This window comes from Bos javanicus, chromosome 19, assembly GCF_032452875.1.
Source record: "Bos javanicus breed banteng chromosome 19, ARS-OSU_banteng_1.0, whole genome shotgun sequence".
In the NCBI taxonomy this organism is placed as follows: domain Eukaryota; kingdom Metazoa; phylum Chordata; class Mammalia; order Artiodactyla; family Bovidae; genus Bos; species Bos javanicus.
Genome location: NC_083886.1, coordinates 27423663 through 27443816, shown reverse-complemented (window position 1 = coordinate 27443816; position 20154 = coordinate 27423663). Strand labels below are relative to the sequence as shown.

The window sequence follows — 20154 nt, the reverse complement described above, 5'->3', positions numbered from 1 at the left end:
CTGGAAGGACTGAGGATTAAGCTCCAGTACTTTGGCCACCTGATGCGAAGAGTCTACTCATTAGAAAAGACCCTGATGCTGGGAAAGATTGAGGGCAGCAAGAGAAGGAGATGATAGAGGATGAGATGGTTGGATGGTACCATTGACACAATGGACATGAGTTTGAGCAAACTCCGGGAGACAGTGAAGGACAGGGGAGCCTGGCGTGCTGCAGTCCATGGGGTTGCAAAGAGTTGGACATGAATTAATAACTGAACAACAGCAGTCCACTGCATGGTATCACACAGAGGCATCAGAGAGATTATTCTCAAAACTCTCAAGTAAAAAAAAAAAAACAACAAAAAAACAAACAAAAAACTCTCAAGTAGCTTGAGGGGTGCTTGTCATGCTCTAAATCAAAGTCAGAAAAGCAAGATTTAAAACCATGTGCTAGGATGACAAGATGAAAATGTATTCCTGCAGAGCAAGGTTAGAACAGGAAGAGTAAAGATGGTCATTTTTGAATTGTTTGGATGGTGAGATCATGGGGCAATTTCTAATTTTTCCAGACTTTGTTTACCATTGTTATACTATTTTTTTGTGCAACAAAAGCAATTAATAGATGAGAAAATGTAAAAATGGGCCCAATGGCCACTTGTCGGATTAACAATATCTTGCAATGTTCTGATTGGTGCCCACGCAGACTAAGGACAGTACCCAAGTGTCTGGATGGCCCCACATTGCCTAGCAACCACATGCTCAACAGTGGTTGCTAGGAAACCAGGGACAGAGACAGGACTCCTGACTAATACCCAGTGTCCATCGCGCTGCAAGCCTCTTCCCCTTGTTACTGAAAGCTTGGCCTCTCTGTACACCAATGCCAAATCAAATCTCAGAGACTGAGTTTTGGGTGATGTAGAAAAGGATAGCTTTATTGCTTTGCCAGGCAAATGAGGACACATCAGCATCGCCTCGAAATACTATGTGTCCTAACCTGGGAGGATTTGATAAGGGGTTTCATAAGACAGTCACAAGCCCTGTGTGTGTGTGTCAGTGTGCATGCGTTCTTAAAGAAAAAGATTATTCATGACAATTGTTCAAATAGTAAGGCAGAATTTACTGAGAACTACTGTGATAGATGGACTTCCCAGGTGGCTCAGTGGTAAAGAATCTGCCTGCCAAGCAGGAGATGCGGGTTTGATCCCTGGCTTGGGGAGATCCCCTGGAGAAGGAAATGGCAATCCACTCCAATATTCTTGTCTGGAAAATCCCATGGACAGAGAAGCCTGGCTGGCTATAGTCCATGAGGTTGCAAAAGTGTTGAAGTCGACTTAGTGACTAAACAACAACATTGTGATAGGTATAGGAACTTCTGTGATAGCGTTTGGCAGCAGAGGGGAGAGACTGGGCTCAACTCTGAATACAAGGAAAAGTTGGGGGTTCATAGCCAAGGACAGAGTGGGCTGGCTGAGAGATGGGGCAGTGGTAGTGGTGCTGGTGGTGTGTTTTCAGTGGAAACCTACTGGGAGAGTTGGTGCCAACAGGATTGTTGCTGAAGGCAGGCCAGAGTGATCAGATATCATGTGGAGGATGAGGAATTTAATCAGGTATCAAGGGTGGGCGATTCTGGATAAACTAAATTAGTAGGGTTCTAACTAAAACTGAACAATGCAAAAAAACGACACAGAAGTCCAAGAGTCAAGGCCCAGTTGGGAAGAGGATTCAGAAGAGCCTAAGTAAAGTTCGGTCCAGGAAAGATTTTGTCAGTGGGTACATAAACATATATATGATTACAGAGATAGGGCTTCCCAGGTGGCTCAGTGGTAAAGAACCCGCCTGCCAATGCAGGAGACGCAGGATGTGTGGGTTCATTCCCTGGGTTGGGAAGATTCCCTGGAGTAGGAAATGACAACCCACTCCAGTATTCTTGCCTGGGAAATCCCGTGGACAGAGGAGCTGGGTGGGCTACAGCCCATGGGGTCGCAAAAGTGTCGGACACAACTCCTCGACTAAACGACAAACAGCAGAGATAGGAAAAAGGTGCGAAAGGAGATACCTAAGGCTGTTATCAGAATTCTCCATTTCTAGGGCACACAGCGGTAGCAGTACTACCAACAGCAAGGATGTCTGTGGGCAGAGGTCTGACTCGAATGTCACCTTGTCAGGAAAGTCCTTCATGAACGTCGCTTCCTCAGAAAAGTCCTTTCTCCCTGAGTATTCTATAGTTGTATGCTGTTCCCTCACCCCCAACTATCACCCTCTCCAATGTTTGTTTTCTCAAAAGTACCTAAGAGTATGTGAAATTATCTTCTTAATGAATTTATCTCATTTTTGGCTGTGCTGGGTCTTCCTTGGTATTCTCAGGCTTTCTCTAGTTACAGCAAGCAGGGGCTACTCTCTAGCTGCAGTGCACTGGCTTCTCACTGAGGTGGCTTCTCTGGTTGCGGAGCACAGGTCCTAGCATAGGGGCTTCAGTAGCTGTGGCTTGCAGGCTTAGTTGCTCGGAGTCACGTGGAATCTTCCGCAAACAATGACTGAACCCGGATCCCCTGTATTAGCAGGCGGACTCTTATCCACTCTATCACCAGGGACGTCCAAAATGGATTTATGATTTCTATTAATATTACCTTACCACTGGAATATAAACTGCTCACCTGGAACATCCTCAGGCACAATGAAAGTAAGGTTTGTTGACTGACTGACAGTTGTCCACTGAATCAGTAGCTGTGGACTCATCTTACACATCAGTCCTTGCCATCCTCAACCGTTTCAGTAAGTATCATTATCTCCCTTTAACAGACCCAACAACTGAAGTTCACAGTGGTTTAGACTTTTCCAGGGCCACATCTAGTGGGTGAAGCCAGGATTTGGTTCCCAGCTCACTGCTTTCCCTCAGTACCCCAATTGTTGGTGATTAGGATGCAGATCCAAAGTAGTCAAGCATCTTTCCCCCAGTTCCGGACCTGCCTTTGTTTCTGGCCATTCTCCTCCCCCAAGACCTGCCCCACTTTTCAGTTGGCTGCCATGAAGATGGGTCCCGATCTGGGGATAGATTACTGGGCCTCTAGGAACAAGAGACACAATGGACTGGAAGGGAGGGAAGTGAGTAGGGGAGCCCCGCGGGAGAGGGCAGAGCAGGCAGACCCTTCCTCACACACCCTCACCCCTGACCTCCACCTCCTCTCTCTGTGGTCCCGTGAGCCCAGGTATTGGGCCGGAGCATACCCCGTGGTGGCGCCGCACCTGGGCTTTCCCCACACTTAGTCTGCAGAGGTCTCGGGGTCACCACCCTCCTAGCTAGGGAGAACATTCATCTGGATGCGCCCCCAGGAGGCCTCTCGTTAGAGGCCTGAGCTTCTCCGAGAGCTTGTGGGAATACCGGGAGGCCTGGGCACCTTTGCGTATCCTGGGGCCACCCTATTCCCAGCTGTGTTCTCCACTTCCTCTCTCTCATTCTGGAACTCATGCACACTTCAGCTCTCTGAGGCCTTGGGGCCAGTTGGGAGCGGAAAGAAAGGGCGGGTGGGTGTGAGTGAAAATAGAGGGTTTGTGTTTTGGAGTGTTCGATACTCTGTCATCTCGTGGTTTGGGGGAACGGTGTGTGTAGATACGTGTGCATGCCCGCCTGTTTGACCTTTGTTATCTGTTCTCCCTGTAGAAACGAACAACCCGTGACTGACAGCTGACATCAACCAGAAGTTTTGATTTGCACCGCAACATTTCCCCTGACTTTATTTGGGAGTTGTTGCCAAGTCACTTTCTGCACTCAAATATTTTGTGATTTGGGGAGACATCTCTGCATTATCCCATAAGTTTGCTGGTCTGTGTGGAACAGGATGTCCCGGGAGTGGGACCACAGCCCTCCAGCCACTGTCTTTGAGGAGGGGTTGCCTTGGAGCCTTGGGGGTAAACCTCCCTCTTCATGGCCCCTTTGATGGGTGGGCCTGGGGCTGTGGGTTTGGGGGAGCCTGGAAAGTAGAGACACCCTTGGTCACGCCTTCTGCATGTAGGAGCCTCTGTGTCCCTTTCTGTTCTTGGCCTGTCTACAGGTTGGTGGGTGGGCTTGAGTTCTCCTGGGAATGAACCTGAGGAGGGCCCTGAGGGGAGCGTGGGTGCCCCAGCCCTGGATGGACAAGTGAAAAACCAATCTGTTTTTGTTTCTGTTCACAAGCCATTCAAAACCCCTAAGGTGTCCATTTCCATTGTCCGTCTCCAGCCAGATGCCCCCAGGCCCACGTTCTCTCTGCTCCTCTCTGCCTCTGGAGAGCACAGGGAGGACTCTGGGTTTGGCGGCTGTGGCCAGCAGACCAGGCTCTTAGGCTAGGCTTCTACAAGGTCTGCAGAAGTCCTGCCAGCTCCAGATGGACATTCTCTGAGATGCTGTCGTTTCACCTGGACAGCTGGTCCATGAAAGCCAAGGGAGGCCGTCTGGGTTCCTGTGTGGCTTTCCTGGGCAGGGCAAGGTAATGCCCAGCAAAGGCATCATCATCATCAAAGTTTTCTTTAGGCCTAGAAGGCAACTCAGATGGTAACTTGTTTCCTGATGAACAACAGACCCAGGTGCTCTCAGGCAGAGCCAGGACTCACAGCCCAGCTTGTCAGGAGCCCGGCCTGGTCTCTTCACTGCCCCACTTCTCCCAGAGTTCCATGATTAGGTGAGGATGGGTCTCCTTCAGGGCTTGGTAGAGGCGATCTTTGCAGGCCCAGTCCCAGGATCGGCTGAAACCAAACAGCCTCCGCATCTGGCCTGGTGCAGTGGTCTCTGCCCGCACCCCCTCATACTGTTCTTCGCTCAGCACCTGTCCATGCAACTTGTCCAGGATAGGGTCCACGGATGTCACTCGAGCCACCAGCTGCTCCCGATGTCGGTCCACAAAGTGCCTCAATCTCAGGGCAGCTGGGGAGTCAGGTGAGGCTGGAAACAAACAAAGAAAGGCTAGTACCACTGCTCCTTCCTCTGACCCTCCATCTCCACTTCTCTTCACTCAGCTCATCTGCATCCCTGGCTTCCTTCTGCCCTGTAAAGGCATTTGACCACGAGAAAGCCACTTTTGCCCTCCCTCACATCAGCACCTGGCCATTCTGCTTGAGCTTGGGGTGGGGTTCTCGGTGGAGGCATTTGAGGTGGTTTGGTGGGAGGTACCAGGGCCCCCATGGGCAGGAGTGAGGGGCATGGGGTACACAGCACTCTCCAAGGCTTGACTGCTTGTGAGGTTTGCAAGAGAGTCTTTCCTTCCTCTCTCCCCAACTCTCCAGGACCTTAAAGAACACCCCAGAACTGCCACTGGCTCATGTGCTCTCTAACAGCTGTTACTGACCTCTGAGGCCTGGAGAGACTGGAGTAACTGCCCGTCTGAGATCTCCTGGAGGGAAACAGAGATGAAGAAGGATCTGTAACAGTGCTGGTTATTTACACATATGATACTCCTCTAAACTCCTACCTACTTCTGAGATTTCTCTCATTCTGAGAACAAGCTACGGATAAATTCTGATAGAATCTGGAGTAAGGGCTGGAAGGGCCTTTAGAGATTATCCAGGTGCATCCCTTCCTTATGCATATGGGGAAACTGAGGCCCAGAGGCCATGATTAGACAGAGGGTGGGAGAGAGATAGGAGGCATCCAAGTGAACAGCAGCAGTTTCTCTCAGCATCCCAGACACGGTTTATCCAGTGTTGTCCTGAAGGGAACCCTGGTAGAGAACTAACCAGGGTTTAGATAGCTTAAACTATCTAAGATATCCTTAAATAGTTTAAGGACGTCTTAAACTTCTGAACAGACATCTATCTCCTTGCCCATGTTGGCCTTCTAGATTCACACAGATCAAATCTGTTCTGAATTTTGATGTCAGAAGATCAAGGGACTTCCCTGGTGGTCCAGTGGCTAGGACTGTGTGCTCCCAACACAGAGGGCCTGGGTTCAATCCCTGCTTGGGGAACTAGATCCCACCTGCTGCAACTAAGAGTTCATGTGCCACAACTAAAAATTTGCAATGCTGCAACTGAGACTGGCCCAGCCAAATACGTAAATAACTTAAAAAAAGAAGAAGAAAACCTTAGCACTTGGGAGTAATGGGATAATTTCAATAGCAAAACAACAGAAATAAGTCAAGGGGCTTAGACAGTTACTTGCATAAGGCGAGGAAGGGGCTGTTCACAGCAGCTCATGTGGACAAGGCCTGAAAGTCTGAGCAGACTCAGATTCACTGTGACCAGATGGTCTGTGGAGGTGGGCACAAGACAGGGGAGCTCCAGCTGCGGCTCCAGGAGCATCAGGTTCATCTGGAGGGTGGAGGAGGGTATTCCATGTCCTCCCTGAAGACTGGACACTCAGGGAGCCCATCCTGGCTCATCTGTAAATGGGAACATCTACCAGGAGGGTGTCCGGATGGCAAAGAATTAAAAAACCAAAATACAGGAGGAATGATGGGAGGAAGTAGAGAGACTTGACTTGCATAAGAGGAGACTTAGGGGAGGCCTTGATCCCAGTCTTCATGTATCTTTTCTTGATACTTTCTCCTGGGCTCTCCCAGGAGAAACAGATAAGAAATAGAAATAGATCTGTCAGTTCCAAGGCACAGAATCAAGATAGGCAAGGATGTTGGCTTAATACGAGGAAGAAGAATAATATTGCTCCTCTTTACTAGGGACCACTGGGCTTTCCTTTACTATTTCCAGCTCAGATGGAATCTGAGAATCCACCTACAAATGCAGGAGACCCAGGTTCGACCCCTGGGTTGGGAAGATTCCCTGGAGAAGGGAATGGCTACCTGCTCCAGTATTCTTGCCTGGAGAATTCCATGAACAGAGGAGTCTGGTGGACTACAGTCCATGGAGTCGCAAAGAGTTGGACGCGACTGACTGACCAACACTTTCGCTTTTTACTAGGGACCACAGCATGATACATGAACATACCTCATTTTATTTAATCTTTCCAACAATTCCATAGGTTAGGCATTGTGATCCTCACTTTACAGATGAGGAACCCAAGTTCAAGTGAACTAGGTAATTTTCTTAAGATGACCCAGCAAGTAAGGGCCCTAGCTATGGCTGGTGAGTTCTCCACCTGTGTCTGCACTCAAGCTGGGACCAAGTAAAGTCCATTCTCTTTCTACCACTGTGATGCCTGTGCAGCTCAGGATGGAATGTGACCAACAACTGACAAAGGCTATTTGTCTTAGGAAGGACTGTGTGTCCTAGGAAGGACTGTCCAGGAGATTTTGTTTCTTGGGGGTGTTGGTGTTGGATTAAGAGACTGTAAAGTTTCTTCCGTTCCCAAGAGTTCAATATTTGGATTCCCTTTTGCCTGCCTTGACAATAACTGAATGATCCTGGTTAGAGTATCTGATATTACCAGAACTGGCCCAATCCACACAACCATACAACCATGTAGCATCTACTTGTTACTCTTTTTTTTTTGGCCACATGGCATGTGGGATCTTAGTTCCCAAACCAGGGATTGAACTTGTGCCCCCTGCAGTGGAAGTTTGGAGTCTTAATCACTGGACCACTAGGGAGTCCCCTAGTTCTTTCTCTTTCATCTACCTTCCAAGCTCTCATGAGAAACTGCCAAAAACCTTGTGGGTATCAAAGTCTATTCAAGGGCAGAGTGGACACATATGGTGCAAGAGAGAGAGAGAGAGAGCACAGGGCTTACAGTCAGGTTAACCTGAGTTCCGAAGAACTGATACTTTTGGACTGTGGTGTTGGAGAAGACTCTTGAGACTCCCTTGGACTGCAAGGAGATCAAACAGTCCATCCTAAAGGAAATCAGTCCTGAATATTCATTGGAAGGACTGATGCTGAAGCAGAAGCTCCAATACTTTGGCCACCTGATGTGAAGTACTGACTCATTGGAAAAGACCCTGATGCTGGGAAAGATTGAAGGCAGGAGGAGGGGACAATAGAGGATAAGATGGTTGGATGGCATCACGGACTCAATGGAGATGAGTTTGGGTAAACTCCAGGAGTTGGTGATGGACAGGGAAGCCTGGCATGCTGCAGTCCATGGGATTGCAAAGAGTTGGGCACGACTGAGCGACTGAACTGAACTGAACTGAACCTGAGTTCCAATTCTGCTCCTATCAGTTGTTGTCACTAGGAAAAGGCACAGAACTCCCCTGGACTATTTCTTTTCATCAGCAAGTTGTGATAATACAAACTCTCTCTTTCACACACACACACACACTCTTTGACTTTCTCTTGTCCCACCTCTGTGCTCCCTGGACTTGACTTTACCTGGCTTCACCAAGGCTTCCCACACCACAGTCCCATCTTTCTTGCTTCTTATTTGCAACCTGATCCCTGACCTCAAATGGCGAACGTAGAACTCAGAGAACAGCTGAGATTCTCTGGGGCTCCGATAGCAGAGCTCCAATTCCTGCAGAGAGAGAGAGAATCACTGAGTGAGAAGCCACCTTTCAGTCTGCTAGTAAGATCTTTCACCTGACACCTCACTTGGCCCTGCTTAACCTCACTTAGCCCTGACCATTTTCTGGACTGAAGTCAACCTTTAGACCCTGCTTTTTTCTTTCTTTTTAAAATCCTTATTTATTTTTGGCTGCACTGGGTCTTTGTTGTTGCCCAAAGGCTTTCTCTAGTTGTGGAGAGTGGGGGCTAGTTCCCTGACTAGGGATTGAACCTTGGCCCCCAGCACTGGGGGTGTGGGGTCTTTTTTTGGTGGGGTGGGGGAGAGTGGGGGAGTATGGAGTCTTAACCACTAGACTGCCAGGGAAGTCCTTGGTGGCTTTAATTGGAGGTCATTGTCACTCTATAGCCCAACTCTTCCCAATGTTGTCCCCATCCTGAATGTGACCCTCCCCAACTTCCTGTCTCCTACCCTTTGAAGCATTCCTGCTCACCCTAAATCTCACTTGCTGTCTGTGTTGTGCTTAGTCACTCAGTGGTGTCCAGTTCTGTGAACTATAGCACACCAGTTCCTCTGTCCATGGGGATTCTCCAGGAATCAAACTGGGGTCTCCTGCATTGCAGGCAAATTCTTTACCAGCTGAGCTACCAGGGAAGCCCCACTTGCTGTTTGCCCAACCCCAGTTCACCCGGTCCCTGGGAAAGCTCTGAGACCATTTCCAAGCAAGAGCTCTGACCCCAGGGATGGCTGACCACCTGGGCTGCTCACCTCGGGCAGTATTTCCAGCTTCTCTGAACCAGACACAATGTAGCGGGAGCCCATGTAGAGTGGGGTCAGTGGGGGTGGCTTGTGAATTCGCACAAACTGGAACATCTTTTCTTCATTGTCTATGGCCTGAGGAGTACAGAACAAGGATCAAAGCAGATATGTCTGGACCCGGACTCAGATTCTGCCTACAGAACCTGGTCTGAACAAAGTGAGATGATGTTTCTGTGTGTTTGTGTGGGTGATGCGGGTTGTACCACCCCTGCTGGCTTCCCACCCCCCACCCATGCTTGGCCTCTGCTGTGCTCAGGGTGAGAGCTGGGGCAATGTTGGAGAAGACATGGTAACAGAGGAAAAGAGACAGTTCTAAGCTCCAATACTTTGACTACCTGATGTGAAGAGCCAACTTATTGGAAAAGACCCTGATGCTGGAAAAGATTAAGAGCAGGAGGAGAAGGGGATGACAGAGGATGAAATGGTTGGATGGCATCATCAACACAGTGGACATGAGTTTGAGCAAACTCTGAGAGACGGTGAAGGACAGGAAAGCCTGGAGTCCATGCTGTAGTCCGGGGCATCACAAAGAGTTGGACACGACTTAGTGACCAAACAACAACAATAACAATAAGCATGGAAACCACCCATTCTTTTGACTCCTGGGAAGAGGCTTGTCCTGAGATGAGTGATGGTGTGGCAGAGTCAGCCAGAGGAGACGGGAGCAGGATAATTTACCCATGTCAAGGTTCCTGTTTATAAGTAGCCCATCCCAGTTCCCAGTTGACCCATCTAGGGGACTCTTTGGTTTGTGTTTCTTGTTTGCTGTCAAGCCCACCCTGGCCCAACCTTTCTGGCTCTTATTGCCACCTTCTGAATGGAGCAATCGCTGGGGATCAGGTAGAGGTGGAAGGTAACTTCTTCAGGCTGGAGGTAATGGTAGAGCAACACAGTGGAGGTGATGGGAATGAAGCGCAGGGCAGTTTGGACCATCCTCAGTAGAACTCCCATGGGCGAGAAGCTGGGGTTTTCCAGGACGGCGTAACATGGCGTCACCCTGGCTGGCTTCTCCAGGAGCATCCCCTCCTCTTTGAAGTGGGCCACTTGAAACTGGGAGATGTCCACATCGTTCCCTGTCAAGGGATGGATATGAGAGGCAAGGACTTAGTGCCTCACTGAGTCAGACTTGGCTGGGGGAGTGACGTACTTGAGTGTAGGCTCAGTGACCTTCCTAGGGAAGCCATTGTACACAGGCCTGCCACCTTTGGGGGCCTCAGGCAATACTGTCTCTGGGGTGGGAGCACCACAGAAACTCCCTTTAGCCAAACCCATACAGAGGACCAGCCCCTGGCCCGGGAGTTGGGAAAGCTATGGACCCTAGGGTTACTGGCTGATGTGGATTCTCTAACCATGAGGGCCACTGAGTGATGTTGGCAGGTTTGACTCCAGGCAGAGGGAGGACAAGGAGGAGGAAGGGACAGTGAGGAAATGGAGCATCCAAGGGCCACCCACCATTCATAGTCTTCTTTTAGGGAAGAACCCCTTCCCCACCAGTGTGGGGGGTCTCAGCAGGAGACAAGCTGGGCCTCCCACCCTGGAAGCTGTTATTCCCTGGTGGCTATGATGCAGGCATGTGACCAAAACTTGAGTAAGTGAATGCTCCTTACCAGGACCTGGATCTAGAGAGAATGAAGAGAGATTCTTTCGGCAGTAGCAGTGGGGTCAAGAGTCCGGCGGCCACCATGGCAGGAGGGTCCTGCGATGGCTGTGCCTGCAGCACAGGTTTCTTCCTAGTTTTCTTGGTTCTCAGCATCCTTGCACACTGCCTGCTTTTTTTTTTTTTTTTTTAAATGTTGCCTAATCTTTTGCTAAGTCTACAAGTTACTCAGGAATCTTTCTATATATTCCTTTCCTGCCTAAATCAGCCAGAGTTAGTTTGCAGTCAAGAAGTCTGACAAGGCATGGACACTGATGAGTTTGAGATGAAGAGACAGCTTGAGAGATGAAGGCTGGTAGTGGGAGAGACACAGGCTTAGAAATCAGGAGTCCCGGTTGCATCTCTGTGTTGCTTGGCAACTTCAGCAATGCAGTGGTTTCCAGGTAGCAGAAGGACACTGAGCAAGCCAGGCAAGGCCCTTAGGCTGATGGGCACCAGTCAGAACATTGCTGACTGATTTTAATCCCAGAAGAGGCACCCAGAGAGCACATTCATTGCTTTTTTTGTGTGTGAAAATAATATCACCGTCTGACAAAATGCTGAAGAATTGACTAAATACAACTATAATTACCATCTTCCTCTTTTCCACTAGTCTTTCTTTGAAGCAACACCTTTTCATGTTTCTGTCATAGCCCATGGATTTTTTCGATTTCTCATCATTGTGTGTCTTCCTCTTAGAATCATGGTGAGTATCCCTGCCTGTCATGTGGGAGACTGGGGTTCAATTCCCCAATGGGGAGACTAGAGTACTACCTTTTGGGCTTCCTTGGTGGCTTAGATGATAAAGAATCCACCTGCAATGTGGGAGACCTGGGTTGGGAAGATCCCCTGAAGGAGGGCATGGCAACCCACTCTAGTATTCTTGCCTGGAGAATCCCCATGGACAGAAAAGGCTGGTGGTCCATGGGGTCGCAAAGAGTCAGACACAACTGAGCGACTAAGCACAGCACAGCACAGAGAAGTCACATCTTTCAGTGATCATAGAAATTTCCTGGCAATTCTCTCTTTGAATATTTCATCTTCTCCGTTCTCTCTGCCATATCCTCTGGAATTCTGATTAGGTGTATTCTAGGCCTCCTCATAGTATCCTATCCTCCATGTCACTTAATCTTTTTTTTTTTTTTAATGTTTTCTTATTTTCTTTAATTAGCTTTTTTCCAAATCTGATTTATCATTTTTAATGATTTATTGCTTTTTGCTTATTTTTCCCCAGGGTGATTTCTATAAGTATATGGGGTTGCAAAGAGTCGGACACGACTGAGTGACTGAACTGAACTGAACTGATGGTGGTTTAGTCGCTAAGTCATGTCAAACTCTTGGGACCCCATGGACTGTAACCCAACCAGAATACTGGAGTGGATTGTCATTTCCTTTTCCAGGGGATCTTCCCAACCTAGGAATTGAACCCAGGTCTTCTGCATTGCAGGCAGATTCTTTACCAACTGAGCTATGAGGGAAGCCCCATAAGTATATGAAACACATTTATTTTGTGTTTTGTTTCTGATAACACAAAAAGTGCGAACTCTTTATGGGATCGATTCTTATTATTTTCTTATTTTTAAGTTATTTTAATTAATGTATTCATTTAACAGGACCAGTTCTGGTACCTGTGTTTCTTCTGGTCCTCGTTTGTGATGCCTTATTTACTGTTTGTAGTTTTTGACTGTGAGATTATTTTTAATAATGTTTTATTTTCAGAATAATTGATATCCGCTCCCTGTTGTATTTATTTATGGCTTTCCCTGGGTCTTCGTCACTGCACACAGGCTAATTGCAGCAAGTGGGACTTCTCTGCCCGCAGAGCATGGGCTCTAGAGCACAGGCTCAATAGTTGTGGCACACGGGCTTAGTTGCTCCACGGAAAGTGGGATCTTCCCGGACGAGGGATTGAACCCATGTCTCCTACATCGACAGGCAGATTCTTACCTGTACCACCAGGGAAGTTCAATGTTAGCTTGTATTGTACTTTCTATTTAGGGAAGCCTTTAAGTAATTCAGGCAAAAATAATTATGAATCTGGGGACAAAAGTGCTTCAAAAAAGATATGCCCAGAGCACCATGGAATGAGAGAAAAGCTGTCTCCATTTCTGTTAATCCTTTCTCAGTCTCTCTAAGGAAGCCATGAGTCCCCCTCAGGACATCACCTCCAAAGCCCCTTTCAGGCGCATTCTTACCACCATCACCTTGCTCCCGCCTCTCCCCCCTGCTTACCTCGGAAGGCCACAAAGTGAGGGAGGAACACGGCTGCCACAGCGCCTGGTTCAGCCTTGATGTCAAATAGAGGCCCTGCAGCCAGCCAGCTGCGCTGTGGGAAATTCCTGTTCAGGAACTGGTCCCAGGCACAGAATTCAATTTCAATGGTCACTGGCCCTCTCACCTCAAAGCGGAGACCTGTGTTGGGCCAGTGGTAGAAGCCGGCCATGGGCAAGTGAACGCTGCGAAAAATGGGGAGAAGTGGACACTGGATTACTGTACCCAGACTCACTGAGCACCTACTGGGTGCTAGGCCCTGTGCTGGGCACTATGGATCCTACAGAGTGGCTGTAAGCCCAGACATTGAAGTCAGATGGATTTGAATTTGAATACTGGATAGCATGTTGAAAAGCAGAGACATTACTTTGCCAACAAAGGTCTGTCTAGTCAAGGCTTTGGTTTTTCCTGTGGTCATGTATGGATGTGAGAGTTGGACTGTGAAGAAAGCTGAGCACTGAAGAATTGATGCTTTTGAACTGTGGTGTTGGAGAAGACTCTTGAGAGTCCCTTGGACTGCAAAGAGATCCAACCAGTCCATTCTAAAGGAGATCAGCCCTGGGATTTCTTTGGAAGGAATGATGCTAAAGCTGAAACTCCAGTACTTTGGCCACCTCATGTGAAGAGTTGACTCATTGGAAAAGACTCTGATGCTGGGAGGGATTGGGGGCAGGAGGAGAAGGGGACAACAGAGGATGAGATGGCTGGATGGCATCACCGACTCGATGGACGTGAGTTTGAGCGAACTCTGGGAGATGGTGATGGACAGGGAGGCCTGGCGTGTTGCGATTCATAGGGTTGCAAAGAGTCGGACCCAACTGAGTGACTGAGCGACTGAACTGAACTGAACTGGCTCCCCTGGGCTTCCTGGGTGGTGCTAGTGGTAAGGAACCAGCCTGCCAATGCAGGAGACGCAAGCTGTGAGATTAAAGCAGCACAAGTCAAATACAACAAGTGGGCTGTCTTTGGATCATGATTAGAACAAATCATCTGCAAAGACACACTTTATACAATTGACCAGATTTGAATAAGGATTGGACATTGGACGGATATGAAAGGCTTAATTGTAAACTTCTTGACATGTGAAAAATGACATTGTGGTTATGGAAGAAAAGGTCTTTATTTGACCTTTTTGAAAGGTATCACAAAAAATTTAAAGCAAAAAGCACCCATTTCTTTGGACTTAAAAATATTGTGAAAAAAGGGGCGGAAAGTGGATAGTTGAAACAAAGTTGGTAAAATGAAGGTTGAAGCTGAATAGTGGGTACATGGAAGTTCCCTGGACTCCACTTGTGTGTCTATTTAAAAATTTTCATAACAAACTCTCTTTTTCTAGGGACTTCCTTGGTAGTCCATTGGCTAAGACCCTGAGCTCCCAATGCAGGGGGCCTGGGTTCGATCCTTGGTCAGGGAACTAGATCCCACGTGCTGCAACTAAGGCCTGGCACAGCCAAAAATAAATAAATACAAATAAATATTTAAAAAATCCCAACCAACGTTCTTCCTCCCCCATCCAAAGTGAAGTGAAGTTGCTCAGTCGTGCATGACTCTTTGCGACCCCATGGATTACTAGCCTGCACCAAGCTCCTCTGTCCATGGGATTTTCAAGGCAAGAGTACTGGAGTGGGTTGCCATTTCCTTCTCCAGGGAATCTTCCCAACCCAGGGATCGAACCCAGGTCTCTCACATTGCAGACAGACGCTTTACCGTCTGAGCCACCAGGAAGCCCAAACCCCTTCTTTTTTCATAATAAAACACCAACCAACATCTCAGCTCTGTCTTTCTTTGCATGATGGCGTGGTGAGGGAATACAATGGACCATGAATGGGGTGCAGACTGTCTGTGGGGACCCAGCATGGGGATGGAGGGGGTGGGACAGGCCAGGCCCCCTCACTTACCGGTACAGGCTCCTCTCTTCGTCAACCGCCTCGGTAGCCACAGGCCCTGTGGGGCCCCAGAGGTCATCCTCGGTCCCCAGAGACTCCATGTGCTCGTCCTCCGGAGGGGCAGGAGAAGACGGACAGAAGAGCCTCACCTGTGCTGCTTGAGGAGAGCTGCCCTCTGGAGCAGACAGGGCAGTGGCCAGCTTTAGGTTCTTCTGCCTGGCTGCCCCCTAGGCTAGACCACAGAGGGGCCCTTCCCAAGTCCAGTCTGCCTGCTATCCAAGGGGGCTCAATCCTGGTGCCTCCCCTTGCCCAAACCCTCCTCCCTCCCCTTTCTCACTTCCCAGAATTGTCGCTCTTCCCAGCACGCCCCGGGTGGTTAGCTTCTGAGGGGAACAGGGCTCCAAAGATGGACAGGCAGGGATGGAGAGGGGATTCCAGGCTTTAGAAGCCCAGAGTGGGCCTTAAGAGACTGGGCTCTGGTTCAGAGTATGAGTCATGCTGTGGATATTTAGGAGAGGAACAGTCCAGCCCCCTGAGGCTGGAAGAGAGGGAAGCAGAAATTCTGCAAGGTTCGGGTAGTGGAAGATCTCTCATGGAGTCTCCCCTAGGTGTCTCTGTCCCACTCCAGAGGCAGGAGGGTGGAGGGAATGACCTTTCATAGCTGCCATCACCCCCTCCACCCCTGCAAGCCCACATCATGATGCTCCCAGTCTGGCCCCTTCAAACTACCTGATGCTTGTCTCTGCCGCTTGAGGGAGGATGTATCACTCATCTCTGCTCCACCTGGGCCCTTGTGAAGGATCCTCAGACTTGGCTTCCTGGACAGAGTTCATTCTCCCTGAGATCGTGGAGGATTCTGGGGGCTGTCTCCACAACATCCCCATTTGAGTTCAACTCATCGGAATTTCAACTCCTGATCCCCATTGGGCTTCTCCTGTAGTCCCTGCTTCCATGAATGGCCCCCATCCACCCAGCTGTTTATACCAGAACTGAGGCATCATCCTGACTTCTCCCTTGGCCATTCTGAGAGCTGACTGATCACCTTGACGCAGCCTCCAAAACAGCTCTTTTCTCTTCTCTCCACCTCCATGGCCTCCACCCTGTTCCCAGGCCCTGGTATCTGTGGCTGGAACCACTGCCTCATCTTAAAGCGTTCCCTGTTTTTGCTCTTGACCCTCAGTCCACTGTCCACTCAGCAGCTGATCTGAAAATGGGAACCTGGCACAGAACTTTGATGCTGAAGCCCTGAAATGTCTATTGATTTGGGGAGTAAGATCGAAATTCTTAATGTGGCCCAGAAGATGTTAGGTACTGCCTCCTATCCCCAGCCCCACCTGTGCCAGTCTCCCTGCCCCCATGGCTCTAAATCAGTGTTAAAAATCACCTGAAGGCCTGGGTTAGAACATGGATTCCTGGGCCCACCCCAAGATTCTGACTCAGCAGGTCTGGAGTGGGGCCTTTCTACTGAGCTCCTTACTGTTGCTACTGAGCTCCTTACTGTTGCTACTGAGCTCCTTACTGTTGCTAAATCATGTCTCTTTTGCCACCCTACGGACTTTAGTCCACCAGGCCTCTCCGTCCATGGGACTTTCCAGGCAAGAACACGTGGGTGAGTTGTCCTTTCCTTCTCTAGGGGATCTTCCTGACCCAGGGATCAAACCAGAGTCTCCTGTTTCGGTAGGTGGGTTATTTACTATTGATCCGCCCGGGAAACTGCCAGCTCCCAGGGGATGTTGATTCTGCTGCTGATTCTGAGGACCACACTTTGAGTAGCTCTGCTCCAGGTCCCTGATCTCCTATTCCTCAAAGAAGCTAAGCTCAGTGCCTCTACTGAAACAGCAAGTAAAACATGAACCAGCTTAAACTGGTTTTGCCGCCTTTAAATAAGTTGATTAATTCAGCCTTGAGTTATTTAGATAGCACCCCCACGCAAGACAGAATCTATGTCTCCAGTATACAGAACCTAGAACCTTCAGTCTACAGAACTTAGAGAATAGAAATGTTGCCCCAGGAGCCCTTTTAGGGGGCTAGAAGTCCTTCAAAAAAGGAAGATCTGGCTTCCAGCAGTGCAAGTAGCTTGTTTGGCTTATTCGAAACTAGCCAATCAGCTTCCAAGATTGACATTTCTCTAAACCCCTTAAATGTCGCCCTGAATCCTGGATCGATTTGAGAGCCTCACCTCCTGTGCTCCTGCTAGTGGACCTTGCAATAAAGCTCTTTGTTTTCTCAAAACCAGTGCCCTAGTCTTGGCTTCTATGCACTTCAGGCATTTGGCTCTTATTCAGCAAGCTACACCACCTCTGCCTGGAATCAACCCCTTCCGGGCCCAGCATGCCCCTCCCATCCTTCAGAGCTCAGCTCAGCTGCTCTGCATAGAATCCAGTGGGCCCATCAGTGTCCTTAGAGAATGCCAGATGTAGTTCTTTGGGCGGAGGTGGGAGGCGGGGGTGGAGGTGGGGGTGGGGGTGGGGAGGGAATAATTTGCACCTGCTGGGCTGAGCTCCTGGAATTTGGGCCCTTGTTCACTGCTGTGTGCCTCACACGTCGTGTGAGGGATGCAGGGCATGTTGTTCTGTGACAAGTAGATCCTCCTAAAGCTAGGAGCCCTTTCCTTTCCTTTTCAGGTGAGGCACAGCTGAGGAGATTCAGGGAACAGTTGCCCTTTGTGGTCACAGGTCGAAATGCACCAAACTGGAAGAACGTGGGCGCTGCAGCAGATTCCCTGGGGAGGAAGAGGGAGTCTCCCATCTCTGGGGTTCAGCCCTCCAGCCTCTCTGGCTGTGTGTCTATATGTATTGGTGGGTGAGGGTCGGGGTGGAGGTGGTCTGGCTCTTCCTAGACTCTCTCTCTTTGTCTTTGCCTCCCCCTGGTGGTCATTGCTTTCCAAGTTCCAAATCTCATCAAGGCAACCACTCACTTTTTTTTGTTTTTTTTAAATCTTCTTGTTGGAGGAGGCAATGGCAACCCACTCCAGTATTCTTTCCTGGGAAATCCCGTGGACACAGGAGCCTGGCAGGCTACAGTCCATAGGGTCACACAGAGTCGGACACGACTGAAACGACTTGGCACACGCACATTCATCTAAGGGAAAGGTTTAAGCAGAGGAGTGGCATAATTCCGTTCGCACTAAACAAATTAACGCCCAAACCTCTCTCTGGCTGCCGTGCTTTCCTGGTTTCTTCCCGGCTCTGCCGTGTCTACCTCCACCCCACATGTCTTTCCCCATCTCTTGGTTCTGGACCTGCCCCAAGGACTCAGCCGGGCCTGGAACAGCAGGAGGGGGTTCTGAGTCTCCCCACCTTACCATATCCCGGAGACTAGCAGCTGAGGCTTCTGCCTCTCCAGGGCCCTCAGCATCTTGGTCACCTCCTCGCTCAGCTGAGTCTGGTCCAGCCTGCAAGCACAAAGGAAGCCTGGCTCTCCCAGGACCCCTGTGTGATCCTGAGGTCCCTGGGGGCTCAGGATGGTGAAATCTGCCACCTCCTAGAGGAAACTATTGCAGGTTGGGTTTGCTCGGGATTGGGCTCTGAGATGGCAAGTGGAGTGAGGTTTACTAGGCAGTGTTCTTGGATCAACACCAGGGTGGCGGGGAGAAGGAAACAGGTCTGGGCAGAGAGGAAGAAGTTGGGCTGTGATGTCGTCTCAGTGGAGACCTCAGCCAAGGCTACTGGAGGCTCTGAAGTCGGGATGATCCCTCAGAGCTGTCCCAAATTGGGGAGAGGGACTGGGTCGTTATACCCTGACATTGGTCAGGCCTGGATGCAGGTGACTCCAGGAAGGGGATGAGATCTTGGGAGAGGGGGCCCTTGTAGGCAAATGTCATCCCAGTAGCTGGCTGTGAATCCTAAGCATTCCCAGTGGCTTAGGATTACATCCTCATTCCTGGAGAGCATCTGGGCAGCGGCTCACTGCGTCCACCACAGAACACCCATTCCCCACAGCCTCAAGATGACCACCCAAGGGTAGGTCCTGGGATTTCCTGCTCAGAGGCTAGATGGTTTGCTGGAAAGGAGAGTGCCCTGTTTCCGTTCTCCTGGCCTTGTGTTCTGGGCTGCTTCAGATTTCAGATAGCTGTTGCTCTTTCTGGGCCCTCGTGTCCCCTTTCTAACATAGACAGACGTGCTCCACCTGTCGTGAGCTGTGGACAGGACACACTGTAGAGGGCAGTGCACACCGAACTCATTGCTGCGATCAGAGCTAGTGTGCCCTAGGGAGAGGATGGACACCCCCCCCCCCCACCCCTCCCCGTAGATGGCTGTCCCTCCCAGTCCAGTCCCAGAACTCCGGGAGGAAGGAAGCGGAAACCTTCACAGGACCACAGAGCACAGGATGCTCTGAGGCAACCCAGGTCTGACCAGTAACCAGTGAGCTGGCCACAAATTCAGATGTCCCGGCTGCGGCTAAGCTCTGGAGAGGCCTTGCACTATGTAGCCGGAAATGCTTGGTGGGGAGGGAGCTGGAGTTCCCCTGGTTGGAAACGGTCAGGGTTAGCCTTGGGGGAACCCACCTGCAGAATGTTTATCTTGTTATCTTGCCCCCAACTTCATCTTTAGGCCTGAGAGTCTAAAGGAGGGAGTCCTGGCTAAGAGTGGCCAGGGCCCAGACTTTGCAGACCCCTTGAAGACCCGGGTTCAATCCCTGGATCGGGAAGATCCCCTGAGAAGGGACTGGAAACCCACTCCGGTATTTGTGCCTGGGAAATCCCATGGACAGAGGAACCCGATGGGCTAACATCCTTGGGGTCACAAAGTCAGACACGACTGAGCCACTAACATTGTGATTCCCACTATGTTTCTAAGGGCTGCTGGAGCTCAACGGAGGACCTGGGCGGATGGGGTCTGGAGGGTCTGGAGCCCTACCAGGAGCTATAAGCAAGGGCTCAGCCAGAAACAGCCAGTGGACTCCTTCTCAGGAAGTGGAGGAAAGAGGAAGTGGCTGAGACACATGGGAGGGGCTGCTGCTCAGAGAACGTGGCCCTCAGGGCCTGCAGGGCTGCAAGGAGGGCTGGGAGCTCACTGCTCCTCAGCCACTCCGGACTCCGGTGCTCCAAGCCCATTTCTGTCTGAACTCTGTCCTAGTGTTCACATGCATTTTACTGATATGATGGTCCCATTAGACAGATAAAGAAACCAAGTCTCAGGTGAAGAGCTGCCTGAGTCACACGGCCTAAGAAAGTGGCGTCGCTGGTGAGGAACCCT

The 20154-nt window shown here is 49.9% G+C and overlaps 1 protein-coding gene and 1 long non-coding RNA gene across 5 annotated transcripts in view; one reads left to right on the top strand and one right to left on the bottom strand.

The window, feature by feature from the left end:
• Window positions 1-376: 376 nt before the first annotated feature.
• Window positions 377-5430, top strand: LOC133231989 (uncharacterized). The gene is made up of 4 exons (XR_009731278.1): window positions 377-2751; window positions 3638-4634; window positions 4800-4888; window positions 5236-5430. It is a non-coding gene; the product is annotated as an uncharacterized LOC133231989 (long non-coding RNA).
• Window positions 4129-20154, bottom strand: part of NLRP1 (NLR family pyrin domain containing 1) — a 31541-nt gene continuing 15515 nt past the window's right edge. For 3 of the 4 annotated variants that reach the window (XM_061390807.1, XM_061390808.1, XM_061390806.1), the window contains 9 exons: window positions 18261-18350; window positions 15686-15774; window positions 14969-15131; window positions 13032-13255; window positions 9974-10236; window positions 9113-9238; window positions 8215-8356; window positions 5298-5342; window positions 4129-4894 (listed from right to left, as the gene is read on the bottom strand). In XM_061390807.1, coding sequence (XP_061246791.1) covers window positions 4578-4894; window positions 5298-5342; window positions 8215-8356; window positions 9113-9238; window positions 9974-10236; window positions 13032-13255; window positions 14969-15131; window positions 15686-15774; window positions 18261-18350 — 1459 coding nt within the window. In that variant the 3' untranslated portion in view covers window positions 4129-4577. Of the gene's footprint in view, window positions 4895-5297; window positions 5343-5437; window positions 6330-8214; window positions 8357-9112; window positions 9239-9973; window positions 10237-13031; window positions 13256-14968; window positions 15132-15685; window positions 15775-18260; window positions 18351-20154 lie in introns of those variants that run through there. The other variant, XM_061390809.1, reaches the window with a different exon arrangement.